The 22,506-nt window shown below is 41.5% G+C and overlaps 1 protein-coding gene across 3 annotated transcripts in view; it reads right to left on the bottom strand.

The window, feature by feature from the left end:
* LOC128642023 (uncharacterized) overlaps positions 1–22,506 on the bottom strand; it is a 229,572-nt gene that overhangs the window by 40,627 nt on the left and 166,439 nt on the right. For all 3 annotated transcript variants that reach the window (XM_053694659.1, XM_053694658.1, XM_053694657.1), the window contains exon 10: positions 10,947–11,255. In XM_053694659.1, coding sequence (XP_053550634.1) covers positions 10,947–11,255 — 309 coding nt within the window. The remainder of the gene's footprint in view (positions 1–10,946; positions 11,256–22,506) is intronic.

Raw genomic sequence — 22,506 nt, 5'->3', positions numbered from 1 at the left:
TGCTTCAATTTTTGCCAGGGAGGTCTTCCATTTACATGGGTTACCCAAGGAGATAGTGTCGGACCGGGGTAGCCAGTTTGTCTCCAGATTTTGGCGTTCCTTTTGTGCTCAAATGGGGATCCAGCTTTTCTTCTCCTCGGCATATCACCCTCAATCCAATGGGGCTGCGGAACGGTCTAATCAAGCTCTGGAACAGTTCCTCCGTTGCTATGTCTCAGATCACCACAATAATTGGTCTGAACTGTTACCTTGGGCAGAGTTTGCTCGTAATAGTGCTATTAATGCTTCCTCCAAGTTATCCCCGTTCATGGTGAATTATGGGTTTCAACCATCCTTGTTGCCTGATTCATTCATGTCTCAGGGTATTCCATTTTTGGAGGAGCATCTCCGGCAACTCCGTTCCACGTGGGTGCAGATTCAGGATTGCCTTCATTGTTCTATGCAGCGCCAAAAGTTCCAGGCTGATCGTAGGTGTTTGCCCGCACCTTCCTACCAGGTTGGTGAGAGAGTTTGGCTGTCCTCCCGCAACTTTGTGTGCCTTCCAATAAATTGGCTCCCCGTTATATTGGTCCTTTTCAAATACTCAGACGGGTTAATCCTGTGGCCTACGCTCTTGACCTTCCTCCTGCTATGTGCACCTCCAATGTTTTTCATGTCTCCCTCTTGAAACCATTGGTTTGTAATCAGTTTACCACTGTGTTGCCTATCTTTGTTGACAACCATGAGAAGTATGAGGTCAGCAGCATTATTGACTCTCGTATGTCCAGGGGCTGTGTACAGTATTTGGTTCACTGGAGAGGCTACGGTCCGGAGGAGCGTTCTTGTGTTCCCTCCTCTGATGTTCATGCTCCTGCTCTCCTCCGTGCCTTCCATGCCCGTTTCCCCAATAAGGCATTTGTCCTCCCGCAGGGTATTCCATTTTTGGAGGAGCATCTCCGGCAACTCCGTTCCACGTGGGTGCAGATTCAGGATTGCCTTCATTGTTCTATGCAGCGCCAAAAGTTCCAGGCTGATCGTAGGTGTTTGCCCGCACCTTCCTACCAGGTTGGTGAGAGAGTTTGGCTGTCCTCCCGCAACTTTGTGTGCCTTCCAATAAATTGGCTCCCCGTTATATTGGTCCTTTTCAAATACTCAGACGGGTTAATCCTGTGGCCTACGCTCTTGACCTTCCTCCTGCTATGTGCACCTCCAATGTTTTTCATGTCTCCCTCTTGAAACCATTGGTTTGTAATCAGTTTACCACTGTGTTGCCTATCTTTGTTGACAACCATGAGAAGTATGAGGTCAGCAGCATTATTGACTCTCGTATGTCCAGGGGCTGTGTACAGTATTTGGTTCACTGGAGAGGCTACGGTCCGGAGGAGCGTTCTTGTGTTCCCTCCTCTGATGTTCATGCTCCTGCTCTCCTCCGTGCCTTCCATGCCTGTTTCCCCAATAAGGCATTTGTCCTCCCGCAGGGGAGGGGTCGTTGAGGGGAGGGTACTGTCTGGGTTTTTTCCTGTTTGTTTGCCATGTCCTGCTGGCAGCCATTTTACTCACCTCTCTTGCTGACTGTGGTGTATTGTGGGGGATGCTGATCATTTCCTGCACTTCCTTTTATTGCCAGACTGGTGTGCATCATTCCTGTGAGACAGGATGCAGTCTCAGAATTGTGATGTCATCACTTATTATTAAAGGGCCTCTGTTCAGTATGCTTTGCCTTTGCGTTGTCTCAGACCTGTTTGTGAGAGTTCCTGTGTATTATCTGGCTGCCTGACGTCCTTCCTGGTTCCTGATCCCTGGCTTGTTCCTAACTCTGCTGTTTTCCTTGTTCCCGATTCCGGCTCATCTGACTATTCTCTTTGGCTCCTGACTCGGCTCGTCTGACTACCAGCTCTGGTTTTGACTCCTGGCTTGTTATTTGACTTGTGGACTTTTTAATATTTTTTGCTATTAATAAAGGTGTGATTATTTTTGCACTTCTCGTCTCAGTCTGATTCCTGGCACCCTGACAGTTATAGAGGCTCAGGAGGTGGGGTCTGTTTCTGCATAAGCTTGTTATAGAAGCTAAGGATGTGGGGTCTGTGTCTATTTCAGCTTGTTATAGAGGCTCAAAAGGTAGGTTCTGTGTCTGAACCAGCTTGTTACTACATACAAGATAAGGGCAGCGCTAAGAAGCAATTAAAGGACCCGCTTGGGGACCCACTATGGAAATGCCAATATACAAATATAATACTATATATAAAAAAAAGGTGTGTGTACTTGGTACAGATAAATGGATATCTATGGAAATAGATGAAAATTTATACATAAAAATATATCAAAATATCCAATAAAATGGAGTCCAAAATTAAGTGTGCATATATCAATATATATATATATATATATATATATATATATACTGTATATATATATATATATATATATATATATATCCAATAGATAGCACCCATATAAAAAATAATAAATAAATAAAATATAAATAAATAAAATAACAAAGGAGAAAATAGAATGAGTATTTATTAGGACATTCATCAAGATAAATATGACATTATATGTAGCTCAAATATATCCGGATATATAACCATAACTTCGCTATAATAAAATATAAAATAATATCACCTAGATTACAAGTTTGGCGTTATGAGTCAAATAGCAGTGTTATGGCCCATAACACTTCATTTTCCCTAACGCTGCTATTCCAAGTCTTGTCGGTATAGGTGTACCGCAAGCCTTTTAGTCTGTCACGCAACGTCAGTACCGCACTTTTTAAAATGACCTTATTGCACCGCTCCCCAACATCGTCGCCACTATAATAAAGTTATTAACCCCTAAACCGCCGCCCTCCCGCATCGCAAACACTATTTAAATATTATTAACCCCTAATCTGCCGTCCGCCCACACCGCCGCTATAATAAACCTATTAAACCCTAAACCGCAAGCCCTCCACAACGAAATATACTAAAATAAACTATTAACCTCTAAACCTAACGCCCCCCTAACTTTATATTAAAATTACAAATTCCCTATCTTAAATTAAATTAAAACTTACCTGTTAAACTAACAATTAAACTATTATAATTATTAAACTACAATTAAACTAACTACCAATTAAATAAAACTAAACTACACATTAAAAACATCCTAGCACTACTCTAAAAATGACAAAGTATTTAATTACCAATAAAAATATAACTAAATTACAAAAAAATAAAAAAATAAAAATTACGAAAAATAAGAAACAAATTATCAAAAATAAAAACGAATTACACCTAATCTAATAGCCCTATCAAAATAAAAAGCACCCCCCCCCATAAAAAAACCCTAGCCTACAATAAGCTACTAATAGCCCTTAAAAAGGCCTTTTGTGGGGCATTGCCCGAAAGATATCAGCTCTTTTACCTGTAAAAAAAATAACACTAACCCCCGACAATCCACTTACAGTTATTGAAGTCCCGCTTGAAGGATCCTACCAGCCGGCGAAGTCCTCATCAAGGTGGCAAGAAGTCTTCATCCAGACGGCCTCTTCGATCTTCATCCAGGCGGCAAAGTCCTCATCCAGGCGGCAAGAAGTCTTCATCCAGACGGCATCTTCTATCTTCATCCATCTGGCACGGAGCGGGTCCATCCTAAAGACATCCGGCGCGGAGCATCCTCTTCATACGGTCGCCATAAACTGGAACTTCAATGCAAGTGGCACCATCAAAGATGGCATCCCTTGCATTCCTATTGGCTGAAAGATTTCAATCAGCCAATAGGAATTAGAGCTGCTAAAATCCTATTGGCTGTTCCAATCAGCCAATAGGATTGAGCTCTCATCCTATTGTCTGTTCCAATGAGAGCACAATCCTATTGGCTGATTGGAACAGCCAATAGGATGAGAGCTTAATCCTATTGGCTGATTGGAACAGCCAATATGATTTTAGCAGCTCTAATTCCTATTGGCTGATGCTGATAGGAATGCAAGGGACGCCATCTTTGATGGCATCACTTGCATTGAAGAATCAGTGTAGGGCAGCGACCATATTAAGAGGATGCTCAGCGCCGGATGTCTTCAGGATGGACTCGCTCCATGCCGGATGGATGAAGATAGAAGATGCCGTCTGGATGAAGACTTCTTGCCACCTGGATGATGACTTCTTGCCGCCTGGATGAGGACTTTTTTCCGTCTGGATGGATCCTTCAAGCAGAACTTCAATAACTGTAAGTGGATTGTCGGGTGTGAGGAACATTGCAAAAGTGCAGCCTTCACTGGTTAAGAAAACCCCTACAGTCAGTAGTACCATGATACTTGTCAGGCAAAGGTATCCGGGTATGTTTCCAGAAGCAGGGGAAGAGGATGCAGCACTGGCAGCTGGAACTGGCTGTGCAACAGGAGTAGTGTTTTTTTCTGCAACCAATGAGGATAGCATAGCGGATATAGCCTCTAGTTTAGAGTCCACATTCTGCAAGTGTACGGTATGGGTTCCCAGCATCTGTCCCTGAAGATGGACTGCTTTTGCAACCTCATTTGGATCCACTGCCCAAGTATAATGTAATCCTCATGGGATATTTCTCTATCAAACCAAACTTGGCCAATATTCTTCTTATCTTGGCATCAAGTAGAGTGATAGAAAATATCCCAGAGCAGTAGGCAGGGCAGTCCTAGCAGAAATAGGAAGAGAATCCGGCAGTATAGCAGTTCAGGGGAAAACCAATAGAAGGACCAGGAACAGGCAGGAATCAACAACCAAGGGAAATCCAACAGAATAAAAGTTCAGGGATAAACCAATAGAATGGTCAGACAAGCAGAATTCAGCAACGGTATATCAATCCAGCAGTATAGGGGTAAACAGGCAGAGTGGTTAAACAAGTAGAGTTCAGCAGCAGCATATCAGTCCAGCAGTTTTAGGGGTTAACAGGCAGAGTGGTCAAACAAGCAGAATTCAGCAGCAGCATATCAGTCCAGCAGTTTAGGGGTTAACAGGCAGAGTGGTCAAACAAGCAGAATTCAGCAGCAGTATATCAATCCAGCACAGAGCAATAATAACACCCAGGAGCACACTAAGAAACACCTGTAACAGGAAAATGAGAGACTTACATAGGTGCAGGATTCGCGCCACAGCTCCCGGACCGGCATCAGGAAGGAGAAGTGCGACCATGACGTCATCGTTGCACGCTCAGAGGAACCGTCGCATCCCTGGCAACAGCCAGAGCAATGCAGTGATGCGATGCGGCGAGGCGGCGATGTGAGGCGGCGTGACAGACTCCCCCTGAGTGCATTACTGCTCATTCAACTAGAGCAATTGCCACATCCTGTGCCTTCAGGAATGAAGCATCCATTGAGCAAATTTGTAATGCAGCTACTTGATATTTACATATTTTTACTAAATTTTATTTTTTGGATGTTTGCCTCTTCAGAGGCTGTTTTTGGGAGCGTCTGTTTAGTAGCAGACCTGTCTTATTTCATTGTGGTCTTGTAGATTTCACTGCTTGGGTATAGGATCTCACATGAGCCCAATAACGGGACTCTTCTGGACACCCACCATCTATGTTAATTCAGTATAAACAAATAACGCCCATTCCAGTCCATAAGAATTCCTGTACAAATTGCCTCATTTGGCATTTTGCAAGGTTTCACATATAAACCCATTAAAGGGACAGTCTACACCAGAATTTTTATTGTTTAAAAAGATAGATAATCCCTTTATTACCCATTCCCTAATTTTGCACAACCAACACAGTTATATAAATACCCTTTTTACATCTGTAAGAACCTTGTATCTAAGCCTCTGCAAACTGCCCACTTATATCAGTTCTTTTGACAGACATTCATTTTAGCCAATCAGAGCTGGCTCACCTGAACTCCACATGCGTGAGCACAGTGTTATCTACTGACACACATGAACTAACACCCTTTAGTTGTGAAAAACTGTCAAAATGCCCTGAGAGAACAGGCGGCCTTCAAGAGCTTAGAAATTAGCATATAAACCTCCTAGGTTTAGCTTTCAACTAAGAATACCAAGAGAACAAAGCAAAATTGGTGATAAAAGTAAATTGGAAAATTGTTTAAAATTGCATTGCCTATCTGAATCATAAAAGTTTATTTTGAACTAGACTGTCCCTTTAAGATCTATTAGAAAAGCCTGTGATACCCAACTTATCACAAGCTAGTCAAATGCATTTGTGGTGCAGTAACAGCCCCTATAATACTATATGTATGTGTCTCGCCTTCACATACGGGAGTGTAGGTTACGCCCCTTAGAGAGATATACTGCTCTCAAGGTAAAACTTGTCTTTAGAGAATGCTGTGAAGGATCAATTAGCACTGGCAGATCTTTTACACCTGAGCGTAACCTTTAGCTAAATCAAGCCCTATGTGAGTAAGGAGACATACGGCCAGATTACGAGCTTTGCGGTAAGAGCTGCTCGGTACTAACTTGCAAGTTATTGTCACCACTCACTTACCTACAGCGCTGGTATTACAGGTTTTCATAAACCCGGCGTTAGCAGGCAATAAGTGAGCATTGAGCAAAACCGAGCTCCATACCGCACTCCAATACCAGTGCTGCTTTGAGCTGGTTTTACATGCTCGTGCACGATTTCCCCATAGCCATCAATCGGGAGAGCCGGCTAAAAAAAAAGCCTAACACCTGCAATAAAGGAGCGTAAAGCTCCGTAACACTGCCCCATTAATTCCTATGGGGAAAGAAAATTTATGTTTACACCTAACACCCTAACATAAACCTCGAGTCTAAACACCCCTAATATGCCGCCCCCTACATCGCCGCCACCTATATTACACTTATTAACCCCTAATCTGCCACCCCCGACATCGCCGCCATGTACCTACACTTATTGACCCCTAATCTGCCGCCCCCAATGTCGCCGCCACCTACATTACAGTTATTAACCCCTAATCTGCCCCGACATCGCCACAACCTACCTACACTTATTAACCCCTAATCTGTCGCACCCAACATCGCCACCACCTAAATTACACTTATTAACCCCTAATCTGCCGCCCCTGACATCGCCCCACCTACCTACACTTATTAACCCCTAATATGCCGCCCCCAATGTTGCTACCACCTACATTACAGTTATTAACCCCTAATCTGCAGCCCCGAAATCGCCAACACCTACATTACACTTATTAACCCCTAATCTGCCACCCCCAATCTCGCCGCCACTATACTAAAGTTATAAACCCCTAAACCTAACCCTAAGTCTAACCCTAACACCCACTAGCTCACGAGCCCATGAGCTCCATACTGCACTCCAATACCAGTGCTGCTTTGAGCTGGTTTTACATGCTCGTGCACGATTTCCCCATAGCCATCAATTGGGAGAGCCGGCTAAAAAAAAGCCTAACACCTGCAATAAAGGAGCGTAAAGCTCCGTAACGCTGCCCCATTGATTCCTATGGGTAAAGAAAATTTATGTTTACACCTAACACCCTAACATAAACCCAGAGTCTAAACACCCCTAATATGCCGCCCCCTACATCGCCGTCACCTATATTACACTTATTAACCCCTAATCTGCCGCCCCCGACATCGCCGCCACCTACCTACACTTATTAACCCCTAATCTGCCACCCCAATGTCGCCGCCACCTACATTACAGTTATTAACCGCTAATCTGCACCCCCAATGTCGCCCCCACCTATCTACACTTATTAACCCCTAATCTGCCGCCCCCAATGTCGCCGCCACCTACATTTCAGTTATTAACCCCTAATCTGCCCCGACATAGCCGCAACCTACCTACAATTATTAACCCCTAATCAGTCGCCCCCAACATCACCACCACCTACATTACACTCATTAAACCCTGATCTGCCGCCAAAATTACCCCACCTACCTATACTTATTAACCCCTAATATGCCGCCCCCAATGTCGCTACCACCTACATTACAGTTATTAACCCCTAATTTGCCGCCACAAAGTCGCCGACACCTACATTACACTTATTAACCCTTAATCTGCCACCCCCAATCTCGCCGCCACTATACTAAAGTTACAAACTCCTAAACGTAACCCTAAGTCTAACCCTAACACCCACTAACTTTAATATAATTAAAATAAATCTAAATAAAAATTACTATCATTAACTAAATAATTGCTATTTAAAACTAAATACTTACCTATAGAATAAACCCTAAGCTAGCTACAATATAACTAATATTTACATTGTAGCTAGCTTAGGTTTTATTTTTATTTCCCAGCTAAGTTAGTATTTATTTTAACTAGGAAGAATAGTTACTAAATAGTTATTAAGTATTTACTAACTAGTTAAAATAAATACAAATTTACCTCTGAAATAAAACCTAACCTGTATTACACTAACACCTAACCTTACACTACAATTAAATAAATTACATTACTGAAATACAATTAACTAAATTACACAAAATAAAAAAGAAATTATAAAATATTTAAACTAATTACACCTAATCTAATAGCCCTATCAAAATAAAAAAATCCCCCCAAAATAAAAAAAAACCCCTAGCCTAAACTAAACTACCAATAGCCCTTAAAAGGGCCTTTTGCAGGGCATTGCCCCAAAGAAATCAGCTCTTTTACCTGTAAAAAAAATACAAACACCCCCCAACAGTAAAACCCACCATCCACACAACCAAACCCCCCAAATAAAATCCTATCTAAAAAACCTAAGCTCCCCATTGCCCTGAAAAGGGCATTTAGATGGCCTTAAAAGGGGATTTAGCTCTTTTTCAGCCTAAACCCTAAGCTAAAAATAAAACCCACCCAATAAACCCTTAAAAAACCTAACGCTAACCCCCGAAGATCCACTTACAGTTTTTGAAGACCCGACATCTATCCTCAGCGAAGTGGCAGAATTCCTCATCGAAGCCGGCAGAAGTCTTCATCCAAGCCGGCAGATGTCTTCATCCATCCGGCACGGAGCAGCTCCATCTTCAAGACATCTGGCATGGAGCATCTTCTTCTTTCCACAGCTAATGAAGAATGAAGTTTCCTTTAAGGGATGTCATCCAAGATGGCATCCCTTGAATTCCGATTGGCTGGTAAAATTCTATCAGCCAATCGGAATTAAAGGTGAAAAAATCCTATTGGCTGATGGAATCAGCCAATAGGATTGAGCTTCAATCTTATTGGCTGATCCAATCTTCTTCTGCCAGCTTCAATGAGGACTTCTGCCGCTTCGTTGAGGATGGATGTAGGGTTTTCAAAAACTGTAAATGGATCTTCTGGGGTTAGTGTTAGGTTTTTTTTAAGGGTTTATTGGGTGGATTTTAATTTTAGCTTAGGGTTTGGGCCGAAAAAGAGCTAAATGCCCTTTTAAGGGCAATGCCCATCCAAATGCCCTTTTCAGGGCAATGGGGAGCTTAGGTTTTATAGATAGGATTTTATTTGGGGGGTTTGGTTGTGTGGGTGGTGGGTTTTACTGTTGAGGGGGGTGTTTGTATTTTTTTTTTACAGGTGAAAGAGCTGATTTCTTTGGGGCAATGCCCCATAAAAGGCCCTTTAAAGGGCTATTGGTAGTTTAGTTTAGGCTACGTTTTTTTTTTATTTGGGTTTTTTTTTTTTTGATAGGGCTATTAGATTAGGTGTAATTAGTTTAAATATTTGATCATTTCTTTTTTATTTTGTGTAATTTCGTGTTTTGTTTTTTTTGTAATTTAGTTAATTGTATTTAATTAATGTAATTTATTTAATTGTAGTGTAAGATTAGGTGTTAGTGTAAGACAGGTTAGGTTTTATTTCACAGGTAAATTTGTATTTATTTTAACTAGGTAGTTAGTAAATAGTTAATAACTATTTACTAACTAGTCTACCTAGTTAAAATAAATACAAACTTACCTGTGAAATAAAAATAAAACCTAAGATAGATACAATCTAACTATTAGTTATATTGTAGCTAGTTTAGGGTTTATTTTATAGGTAAGTATTTAGTTTTAAATAGGAATTATTTAGTTAATAATAATAATTTTTATTTAAATTTATTTTAATTATATTAAAGTTAGAGAGTGTTAGGGTTAGACTTAGGGTTAGGTTTAGGGGTTAATAACTTTAGTATAGGGGTGGCGATGTTAGGGACAGCAGATTAGGGGTTAATAACAGTAATGTAGGTTGCGGCGATGTTAGGGACAGCAGATTAGGGGTTAATAATATTTAACTAGTGTTTACGATGCGGGAGTGCGGCGGTTTAGGGGTTAATATGTTTATTCTAGTGGTGGCGATGTCCGGAGCGGCAGATTAGAGGTTAATAATTTTATTTTAGCGTTTGCTATGCGGGAGGTCCTCGGTTTAGGGGTTAATAGGTAGTTTATGGGTGTTAGTGTACTTTTTGGCACTTTAGTTATGAGTTTTATGTTACGGCGTTGTAGCATAAAACCCATAACTACTGACTTTCAGGTGGCGGTACGAATCTTGTGGTTATAGGCTATACCGCTCACTTTTTGGCCTCCCAGGCAAACTCGTAATACCGGCGCAAAGGAAGTCCCATTGAAAAATGACTTTTTGAAAGCTGTGTAGTTATGTTGCGTTACAGCCAAAAAAGTGTGCGGTGCAGCTAAACCTGCAAGACTCGTAATACCAGCGGTAGTGAAAAAGAGCCTTAACGCTGCTTTTTCACTCATACCGCAAAACTCGTAATCTAGCCGCATGTTTGGTTCCCCTTATCACTTGTAAAGTACATATAATGTTTTCACATAGACATTCAGATACATTGGATTGTAATAAGTATTATTATTAAATAACACATTACAATGATAAACATCTCTTGAAATATTTGTATATTTTCTATTGAAATTGTAATCAATTACAAATAAAAACACAAATATTTATATCTACAATTAGCCCAGTCTTTATGGTTAGTACAACTTAGTGATGTCTGAGGCATGAAATATCTTATTGTTGTGAGGTTCTTCAGTTTTACTTTTATCTACAAAAATAAATGACTGCAAAGAAAATAAAGGTTCTGTACAAATATTTTTTTTTACCTTTGCTGTAACGGACGTTCAACTCCTTTGGACACTTTACCATCTTGTGCTCCACCACAGCTTTAAAGTAAATGTCACATCTGTATTCATTAAACCATCTTTTGTAATCACATACACTATTTATTGTGCGGCTGCCGTCACTGTTAGGGTGAGAATATTGTTGTATGTTGGAGGCAGAGATCTTCTTATAATTCTCAGTTTTAGACTCAGTCTGACTCCATTTTATCACAATGTCTTCTGGCTTGAGGCTGTTTATCTCTATTGTGATGGCTTCACCATGACATGAAATGCTCTTCACCCATAAATTATCTAGAGGAAGTAGATAAGTGAGATAATTTTAATCGCTCAAACATTTAGTGCAATAAAGTCTCAGTAGGCTGCACTGGGGGGGGGGAGGGGGGGGGTGACAAGACTTTTGATGCAGTGCTTATCGCATTTCTGTCTATATATCAGGCAGTGTAACAGCCAAGCCCATCTTTTCCACTAAGCATACAAAGGCTTAAAAGAAAGCACATAACAAGCAGGAGAAACAAAAGTGGCAGGAAGGCCTAGGGCATATTAAGATGAGGGGCTGCAGGGCAAGGGGTCTGATCTGATGTGGTTATGTAGCTAACAGAGGGGCTGCAGGGCCAAGGGTTTGATCTGATGTGGTTGTGTGGCTTACAGAGGGGCTGCAGGTCCAGGGGTCTGATCTGATGTGGTTGTGTGGCTTACAGAGGGGCTGCAGGGCCAGGGGTCTGATCTGATGTGGTTATGTGGCTTACAGAGGGGCTGCAGGGCCAGGGGTCTGATCTGATGTAGTTATGTAGCTTGCAGAGGTGCTGCAGTGCCAGGGGTATGATCTGATGTAGTTATGTAGCTTGCAGAGGGGCTGCAGTGCCAGGGGTCTGATCTGATGTGGTTATGTGGCTTACAGAGGGGCTGCAGGGCCAGGGGTATGATCTGATGTGGTTATGTAGCTTGCAGAGGGGCAGCAGGGCCAGGAGTTTGTTCTGATGTGGTTATATGGCTAACAGAGGGGCTGCAGGGCCAAGGGTTTGATCGGATGTGGTTGTGTGGCTTACAGAGGGGCTGCAGGGCCAGGGGTCTGATCTGATGTGGTTATGTAGCTTGCAGAGGGGCTGCAGGGCCAGGAGTTTGTTCTGATGTGGTTATGTGGCTAACCATTCAACCATCCACTAACTACATTTAACAACCCCCCCAGCACAACCCCCCCCACTAAAAAAAGATTAACTGTGGTTTCCTGATCACACCACTGCTAACTCTTACACGACCCACTTACCTCTATCCCTCCCGCAACAATATCCTAACCACAATTTTGCCCATCACAATTCACCTTACTTTATACACAACCCACCCAATCTCACCTCCATGCGGCACCACTACAACCACTTTACTAAAAAAATGAAGCCCCCATATGTGACCCCTGATCACAATCTACACCACTAATTCACACCCCCTATGTAACAACCCCCATCAGAAACTGAACCAGGACCTGAGCCCCACTTCCGTTTAAGATACATTTAAAGTAGTTTTAAAATTAAATATTAAAAAACAATCTAACTTTTCTTACTCTTCCTGAGGTATTTATGCTCTTTTGCCAGCACCTTTAGATTACACCTTTTAAATATAAATCAAAATGCTCCTAGTGGTTCCTCTTCTATTTTCTGGACAATCTTGATTCCTAAATATTTTTTTACTTATTAGGATTGTGATTGGATGGAATTGTAAAAAGGTTTTACCCACCAATCCTTCGGTTAATGACCAATCAGCAGAGACGGCAAGCTTAACATTAACAGGAAGTTTTCCCACTCACAGTTCTGATTAGTTAAAATACATTAAAACTGTTTGGTTTTAAAATCTATAAATAGGCGAGAACCCCTCAGAGATGTCAGAATGTGGTGTTGTACATGCAAGAGTGCCTGCTGCTGTGGACAGAAGCACCTGAACAAATGGTAAGAATTGTTTTTACGTTTTCTATTATTATTATTGTAATGTGATTTAATATTATAAGTTGTGAGGTGTTGGGGTGGTCGTGTAGGTGGGTAAAATTAAGTGGTGGGTGTTTGTGGTGGAGGGGTTGAGTGGGGGGATTGCATGGGAGGCCGGGCGTATTTAGGTTTTGTGCTGCCCTAGGCACTCAAAACCCTGCTGCCCCCCCCCCCTTAAAAAAAAAACAAAAAACAAGGGTTTTAAGCCTGTTTTCCCCCTAATACTTTTTTGGCATCAGTCTGTAAAAAAAAAATTCCATAACAATTTAAAATAAAATGGGCTAGCAAAACACTTGTATACGTGGGTTAAATTGCATGCATCTCATACCAGAGAAAAGAAGGGGAGGGGAGAAAAGGGAGGGGAGAAAAGGGAGGGGAGAAAAGGGAGGGAAAGAAGCGAGGGAGAGAGAGAGAGAGAGAGAAGAAAAGTGGGGAGGGAGAGGAGAAAACTGGGGAAGGGAAAGAAGGGAGGTCAAGAAAGGAGTGAAAGAAGAGAGCAAGGGAGGGAGTTGAGAGAAAGAAGGGAGGGAGTTAAGAGAAAGAAGGGAGGGAGTTGAGAGAAAGAAGGGAGGGAGTTAAGAGAAAGAAGGGAGGGAGTTGAGGGAGGAAGGCAGGGAGAAAGGGAAAGAGGAAGGGAGGAAAAGAAGAATACACTTTGAAGCAATCACTGCTCTTCACATGCCACATACAGTAATTACAATCATTCAAGTAATGAAACTTTTTAAGTGTCCGTTTCCTATTTACTCCATGGGTTCATGAATGCAGAGAAAACTAGCTATTAGTAGCTAACATACATTAGCGCTGAGAGTTTATTATTAGACATCACATGAATGCAGAGAACACTAGCTATTAGTAGCTAACATACATTAACGCTGAGAGTTTATGATTAGACATTAGTGATGTCGAGAACAGTTCGCCGGAGAACAGTTCCCGGCGAACATAGCTTGTTCACGTTCGCTGCTGCGGGCGAACATATGCGATGTTCGATCCGCCCCTTATTCGTCATCATTGAGGAAACTTTGACCCTGTATCTCACAGCCTTCAGACACATTTGAGCCAATCAGCAGCAGACACTCCCTCACAGACCCTCCCAGCTCCTGGGCAGCAGCCATTTTAGATTCATTACGATCTTGCTTTCTTAGTGAGAGGAGGTTTAGTGTTGGTGCTGCTGACATTATAGGGAAATAGATAGCTAGGCTAGTGTATTTAGTGTCCACTACAGTCCTGATGGACTCATCTAATCTCTGCTGTAAGGACAGCACCCCAAAAAGCCCTTTTTAGGGCTAGAACTTCAGTCTTTTTTTTTTTTTTTTTTTTTGTAATTTTATTTGCATTTGCCTGGCTTTCAGCCTGTGTGTGAGGCTCACAGCATATACTGTGAGCCTCAACAAAACTTTTAAATCATTTTGCTAGTGTAATCTAATTTAATTTTCTATCAGGCCTGTGTGTCAGTCTCACACAGCATATACTGTGGTTAATTGCTGTGCCAGCCACCACTCATATCTGCTTAACATTATTGTAAATTTAAAAAAAAAAAAAAACTTTTAAATCATTTTGCTAGTGTAATCTAATTTCATTTTCCATCAGGCCTGTGTGTCAGGCCCACATCATATAGTGTGATTAATAGCAAGTTTTTCCACCACTTATATCTGTAACATTAGTGTACATTTTTTTAAAAAATTTTTTTTACATCAGTCCTCTTCTAGTGTTATTTAATTTTTAGTTGCCAGGCCAGCCTGGCTGCCATTAGTGCCAGCATGTGTGTCAGGCTGCCAGCATATACTGTGCCTACTTCCATCCTCAGTGCCAGTCCACCACTCCTATCTGCTGTAACATGTAAAAAACTTTTACATCAGTCTTCTAGTGTTATTATAATTTTAGTTGCCAGGCCAGCCTGCCACTAGTGCCAGCCTGTGTGTCAGGCAGCAAGCACATACTGTGCCTACTTCTATCCTGAGTGCCATCACTCCTATCTGTTGTAACATTACTGTAACTTTTTAAAAAAAAAACTTTTACATCAGTCTGCTATTGTTATTTAATTGCAGTTGCCTGTCTGCCAGAATGTGTGCCAGGCCCACTTTCCAACTAGTGCCACGAATCATATTTGTTATAACAGTATTGTAAATATTTAAAATAAAAAAAATTTAGACTGTGAATCATCAGTCTGCTAGTGCCATTGAATTGCAGTTGCCTGCCTGCCAGCGTGTGTGCCAGGCCCACTTGCCAACTAGTGCCACCAATCATATTTGTTCTAACAGTATTGTAAATATTTAAAATAAAAAAAATTTAGACTGTGAATCATCAGTCTGCTAGTGCCATTGAATTGCAGTTGCCTGCCTGCCAGCGTGTGTGCCAGGCCCACTTGCCAACTACTGCCACCAATCATATTTGTTATAACAGTATTGTAAATATTTACAATAAAAACTTTTTTGACTGTGAATCATCAGTCTGCTAGTGCAATTGAATTGCAGTTGCCTGCCTGCCAGCGTGTATGCCAGGCCCACTTGCCAACTAGTGCCACCAATCATATTTGTTATTACAGTAGTGTTAATATTTAAAATTAAAACTTTTTTGACTGTGAATCATCAGTCTGCTAGTGCAATTGAATTGCAGTTTCCTGCCTGCCAGCGTGTGTGCCAGGCCCACTTTCCAACGAGTGCCACCAATCATATTTGTTATAACAGTATTGTAAATATTTAAAACCAAAACTTTTTTGACTGTGAAACATCAGTCTGCTAGTGTAATCTAATTGCATAATCACAGAGGTTAAAAGTATATTATTATAAATGTGTTAGTTATGCAAAACTGGGAAATGGGTAATAAAGGGATTATCTATCTTTTAAAACAATAAAAATTCTGGTGTAGACTGTACCTTTAAATGGGGAGTTTGGTCTGTCACTGTGAAGCGGGCGTAACCCTTACACTACATGATCGATACAACATCATACCTGATGTTTTAAAGCACGTTATTCCAAACAATTTAGGAATGTTAGGTGATTTATGCCATTTATGGCTTAAAACCAGACTCTGCATCAACTATGTAATTTTCCATGGGAGTTTTGCCATGGATCCCCCTCCGGCATGCCACAGTCCAGGTGTTAGTCCCCTTGAAACAACTTTTCCATCACTATTGTGGCCAGAAAGAGTCCCTGTTGGTTTTAAAATTCGCCTGCCTATTGAAGTATATGGCGGTTCGCGAACAGTTGCGGAAGTTCGAGTCCGCCGTTCACGAACCAAAATTTTTAGGTTCGCGACATCACTATTAGACATCACATGAATGCAGATAAAGCTAGCTATTAGTAGCTAACATGCATTAGCGCTGAGAGTTTATGATTAGACATCACATGAATGCAGAGAAAGCTAGCTATTAGTAGCTAACATACATTAGCGCTGAGAGTTTATGATTAGACATCACATGAATGCAGATAAAGCTAGCTATTAGTAGCTAACATACATTAGCGCTGAGAGTTTATGATTAGACATCACATGAATGCAGAGAAAGCTAGCTATTAGTAGCTAACATACATTAGCGCTGAGAGTTTATGATTAGACATCACATGAATGCAGAGAAAGCTAGCTATTAGTAGCTAACATACATTAGCGCTTAGAGTTTATAATTAGACATCACATGAGCAGAGAAAGCTAGCTAATAGTAGCTAACATACATTAGCGCTGAGAGTTTATGAGTAGACATCACATGAATGCAGAGAAAGCTAGCTATTAGTAGCTAACATACATTAGCGCTGAGAGTTTATGATTAGACATCACATGAATGCAGAGAAAGCTAGCTATTAGTAGCTAACATACATTAGCGCTGAGAGTTTATGATTAGACATCACATGAATGCAGATAAAGCTAGCTATTAGTAGCTAACATACATTAGCGCTGAGAGTTTATGATTAGACATCAAAAGCTAATCTAAGCAGTGCACAGATGCATCCAGTCTGTTTGTTACTAAGACCTGCAATAAGCACTGCGCTTGCAGACCCACCACAGCTGACAAGGGGAGGCAGCATATCTGCACCAGGTCTTCTCCTCCAGCCTCACCTTGTAAGCATATCCCCGGGCAAGTTTCTCACCAAGAATGCTTCCACTGCAAAAATGCTGGTGGCTCTAAATAAAGCAACAGTTTAAAGAAGCACTGCCTGTGAAGAGCGACCTTAATCAGCGAACGTGCCTTGTCTTCTCTGTAAGAGCCTGCACTTTATTGCTCACTGTACTGTGTGCTGGCTTTTAGAGAGAGGATAGGGCAGATGTGCTGCCCCTCCAAATCTGCTGCCCTAGGCACCGGCCTTGTTGGCTTAGGCCATAATACGCCCCTGATGGGAGGTGTTAGCTGTGTGATGGGAGAATTGACAGTTAGAGATATTTGTTGCAGAGGAGTTACCAATCAGATAGCGAGATTACGAGTTTTGAGCGCTATAGGGAAATTAACAACAGCAACATTTTCGACGTTATGTCACCTCCTGGTATTACAAATTTACAAAAAGCAGGCTTGTGCGGGCGATGTGGTTGCGTTGAACTCCATATCGCACACAAATCAAGCGCTGCTTTGACGTGCTCATGCACAATTTCCCCATAGACATCAATGGGGAGAGCCGGCCAAAAAAGAAGCCTAACACTTGAGATCGAGGAATGAAAAGCTCTGTAACGCAGCCCCATTGATGTCTATGGGGAAAGAAAAAGTATGTTTAAACCTAACACCCTAACATAAACCCAGAGTTTAGACACCCCTAATCTGCTGCCCCCAACATCGCCGCCACCTACATTACAGTTATTAACCCCTAATCTTCTGCCCCAGCATCGCCAATAGGAATTAAAGGGGAAAAAAATCCTATTGGCTGATCCAATCAGCCAATAGAATTGAGCTTGCATTCTATTGGCTAATTGGAATAGCTAATAGAATGCAAGCTCAATCCTATTGGCTGATTGGATCAGCCAATAGGATTAAAGCTCAATCCTATTGGCTGATTGGATCAGCCAATAGGATTTTTCCCCTTTAATTCCTATTGGCTGATAGAATTCTATCAGCCAATCGGAATGTAAGGAACGCCATCTTGGATGATGTCACTTAAAGGGAACCTTCAGTGTACGGCAGTGACCGTATGAAGAAGATGCTCCACACCGGATGTCTTGAAGATGGACCCGCTCTGCGCCGGATGACGATAGATGCCGTCTGGATGAAGACTTCTGCCCGCTTGGATGAAGACTTCTGCCGGCTTCTATGATGATTTCTGCCTGCTTAGATGAAGACTTCTGCCGGTTTGGATGAGGACTTCTGCCCGCTTGGATGAGGACTTTGCCTGCTGGATGAGGATGAATGTCCGGTCTTCGAAAACTGTAAATGGATCGTCGGGGGTTAGTGTTAGGTCTTTTAAAGGGTTTATTGGGTGGGTTTTATTTTTAGCTTAGGGTTTGGGCACTTTGTAAAAAAGCTGATTGCCCTTTTCAGGGCATGGCAAAAGAGCTAAATGCCCTTTTAAGGGTAATGCCCATCCAAATGCCCTTTTCAGGGCAATGGTTAGCTTAGGTTTCTTTAGATAGAGGGGGGGGGTTGTAATTTTTATTGCCAGGTAAATGAGCTGTTATCTTTGGGGCAATGCCCCGCAAAAGGCCCTTTTAATGGCCATTGGCAGTTTAGTGTAGGCTAGGGGTTTATTATTGGGGGGGGGGTTATTTTGATAGGGCTATTAGATTAGGAGTAATTCGGCAGATTAGGGGTTAATAATATTTAAATAGTGTTTGCAATGTGGGAGTGTGGCGGTTTAAGGGTTAATAGGTTTATCATAGTGGCGACGATGTCAGGGAGCAGCGGAATAGGGGTTAATAAATTATAATAGTGGCAGCGATGTCCAGAGCGGCAGCTTAGGGGTAATAATTTTATTATAGTTTTTGCGATGCGGAAGGGTCTTGGTTTAGGGGTTAATAGGCAGTTTATGGGTGTTAGTGTACTTTTTAAAACTTTAGTTATGAGTTTTATGGTACAGCTTTGTAGCGTAAAACGCATAACTACTGACTTCAGATGGCGGTATGGATCTTTTCGGTATAGGTGGTTCCGATCACTTTTTGGCCTCCCAGGGAAACTCGTAATACCGGCGCTATGGAAGTCCCATTGAAAAAGGGACTTTTTTAAAAGTGTGGTACTGACGTTGTGTGACGGCCAAAAAGGTGTGCGGTACAGCTATAACTACAAGACTTGTAATACCGGCGTTAGGGAAAAAGCAGCGTTTTTCCACTCATAACGCAAAACTCGTAATCTAGGTGAGAGTTATTTACAGTCAGGTGATTCTGGTTAGCATCTGGTTGCTGCAGTGAGGTTGTAGCTAGGGATAATTGCAGTTAAGAGGATCAGGGCTGTGATTCCTTTTTTTTCTTTTCTTGAGGAGGTCATTCTTTTTTTTTTTATGGCAGAGGAGGTCTATTAAGGTTAGAGTATGGTTGGGTGTTTAGGACAGCAGCAGTACATTTTATTAACTTTATTTATTTATTTAAGGTGTTCAGGGCAGCAGAAGTTAGGCATAGAGTGCAGTGAAAGGTTAACATAATAATGCAACAAATGATTTATTATTGATCCCCTCCAAATAATTGTACATCTGCTTTTAGGACTTGCAAAAAAAAAAAAAAGGTGTGTGAGGGAGCAGAGCGAGCTGACATGCACAATCACAACAAACATATGATACTGTATCATTATGCTATAGCAGCTCCTATAGAGACTAATGGGTTTAGCTACTACTTGAGACCTGCTGCACTGCTTCAGCTGATTAAAGGGACAGTAAAGTCAAACTTAAACTTTCATGATTCAGATAGGGCATGTGATTTTAAACAACTTTCCAATTTACTTTTATCATTTGCTTTGTTTTCTTGGTATTCTTTGTTGAAAACTAAACCTAGGTAGGCTCATAAACTGATTTCTAAGCCCTTGAGGGCCGCCTATAATCTCAGTGCATTTTTTTTTTTTTTTTTTAATAATAGTTTTTATTGAGGTATATTTAAGGCATACATTAAACATAAAGATAAGCACTTGCATTGCATGTCACATACAGTAAGGATTAGTGTTACAAAAGAAACAGGATACATGTAAAGAAAACGCAATTGTAGCAAATTACATATCATGCAAACTTGGGATATACTTAGGATGCCAAACATTTAGATGCCTTCTAAGTACAAACCTAGGCCACTCTTGGACCTTCACAAGCATTAAGATGCAAGAAGGCAGATGCAAATAAAGGAGACCATTGATGGTTCTCATTGGTAGATCTCGATTTTATATAGTTTTATCTCATGCTTATGTGAATAGTGCATATGATAGGGCAGGTGTTATAGGTATAACATTGTTACGTGCACAGATATATATATATTTGTACAATCTTGCATGGGTTATATGAGAAATGAAGCTGAGTATAATAACAAACTGCAAGATTTTGCTAACAAAAAAAGGTAAATAAGGTGCGGCATATACGAGAGAAACCGCGTATCTAGTCCTCCTGCAATAGGAGGCATATTATATGGGGTGAGGGGATGGGGGGGAAGGAGGTGGGAATTTAAATAAATTATATGAGTAAACAGATTGCAACAGAGCAAAGCATTATATCTATACGGGGACTAGGTGGACATAGGCTAAGGCTTAATGCTGCTCACTGAGATCCAAAAGTCTAAGCTGACGCAGGTTACAAGGGTTATGCAACACTGGCATTGAATATAAGGGTAGGAAAATATGTAACTAAATGCTAACGCAGGACCAGCCTACGTCGGTAAACAGGATATCCTAGTGTAATAGTAATCTACGCACAGTAGAAGTATTTATATATACTATGGTTCCAGCACTCCTGTATATATGGTCGAATAAATTCAAGAACTAGTTGGGGTCTTTTGGGTATAACATAATAAAATATTAAAGGCATATTAAATAGGTATTATGAATTATAGCATAATCATTACCTGGGACAGGGAAATGCTAATATATGCCGTTGGATTAAATTTAATCTGTGTATAGATTTCAGAGTTGACAGTTGCAGATGCTACAACATTGGTGGGGTCTAATGAATATATACATTTAGGGTAAAGGGAGTTATCCCGCCATCTCGGCCGCGAACAGCAGGTCGCCATCCCAATTTAATGAGCTAAACCCCTAAGGAAATAAATAAATGAGTATCGAAATGTTCCAGACTAAATGTTTATAGCAACATAGGTGGATGGTAAATGGATATATGTGTGAGAAATTATATGAGACAATCATTTTTGTTGAACAGTAGTAGGGTCCCACGAAACCCACATAGCTGCAAAATTCAAAACAAACATTGTTTCAAAGAGAGTGAAGATCCAAGTATATAACTGCAGAATCTCATAATGGTCAGGTAGATATTGCTAAGAAACATTACGCTACATTAAGGGAACAGAGCAAATATACTAACAAAGTTGAAAACAAACAGTGTGTCAAAGAGAAAATCTAGCTTTAGATAAAGAACTGCAGGATCTTGTAGTGGTCACATATAGGCTGCTGCTAAACATCACACCAACTTTGAGGCAACATATTAAAGATTCAAACACTGAGAAACATGGAACGGCAAAACCAAACAACATGGAAAGCATAGTCACAAAATAGGTTGTATAAATATCCCGGGAGGCTGTACCCATGTCTCTCATTGCCAGCACGGAGGCTGTGTCCAAATTAGCCAATGCCTCCACGGAGGCCACGAGGAGCATGCTGCACTGGTTGTTATAGCCCCAGCACTGACCCCCAACCAGCAACAAAAGCACTGTTCAATTTAAGGTCCACTAGCAAGCTTTCGCATTTGCGATCCTGCATGTTACTACTGTTTATCTCTAGTACATAGACCCTGAGGTGCCATGAAGTGTAAGCCAGCTTCCCCTTGTCAGCTTGCTGTTCTGTCATCTGTGCAGTAGTATGTGCAGTATTTTTAGCCAGCAGAGTGGTGCTTAGTGTATCCGTTTCACAGACGCTAGGGATTAGCTTACCGATCCGCATCTCATCCGAGGCAAAGTCTGAGCCTGGCGCCTCATGCTGGGTTAATCTAGTAGTCATGCGGTGGTGATCTTCTGTTATCAGTGTCTCCTCTAAACCGCTACAGAGCCCATCCAGCAGCGGATCTTGTAATACGGAGATAGAGTTCAACCCTCCGTCAGCTTCTCTCCTCTCAAGCTCATTTTTAGTGTAGGGTAATGAGGGAAATCCCTGTGTAAACAGTAAAGATGGCGGCTGCTGCGTGGTAATCAGACCTGCTGCACACTTCTTCTTTCGGACAGTTAAAACAGCCGAAGCAGTAGTATAGATAACGGAAGGTCTAAAAGCCTCAGCCACTGCTTCCAAGAGAGAGTCATTATGCCGGTCCAGTAACTCTTGTAGTTGAGAAAGAAGGAGCGCGGCCATGTTTTCATATACTCGGCTTTCCCCCGGAAGGTACAGAGCTAGGGTTGAAAAAGTTTAGATGTATGGCGCTGCAGGGTTCCTCCAACTGTACCCAGAAGGTAGTCTTCAATATAAGTCTCCAATATAAAGACACAGGAGGGTGTTATCAATAATAAAACTTAGTAAGATCGTGGTAGATATT

The sequence above is a fragment of the Bombina bombina genome, chromosome 11 (genome assembly GCF_027579735.1).
Source record: "Bombina bombina isolate aBomBom1 chromosome 11, aBomBom1.pri, whole genome shotgun sequence".
NCBI classification, from domain to species: Eukaryota; Metazoa; Chordata; class Amphibia; order Anura; family Bombinatoridae; genus Bombina; species Bombina bombina.
The sequence above is the reverse complement of the archived record's forward strand: the minus strand, read 5'-3'. Positions and strand labels throughout refer to the sequence as shown.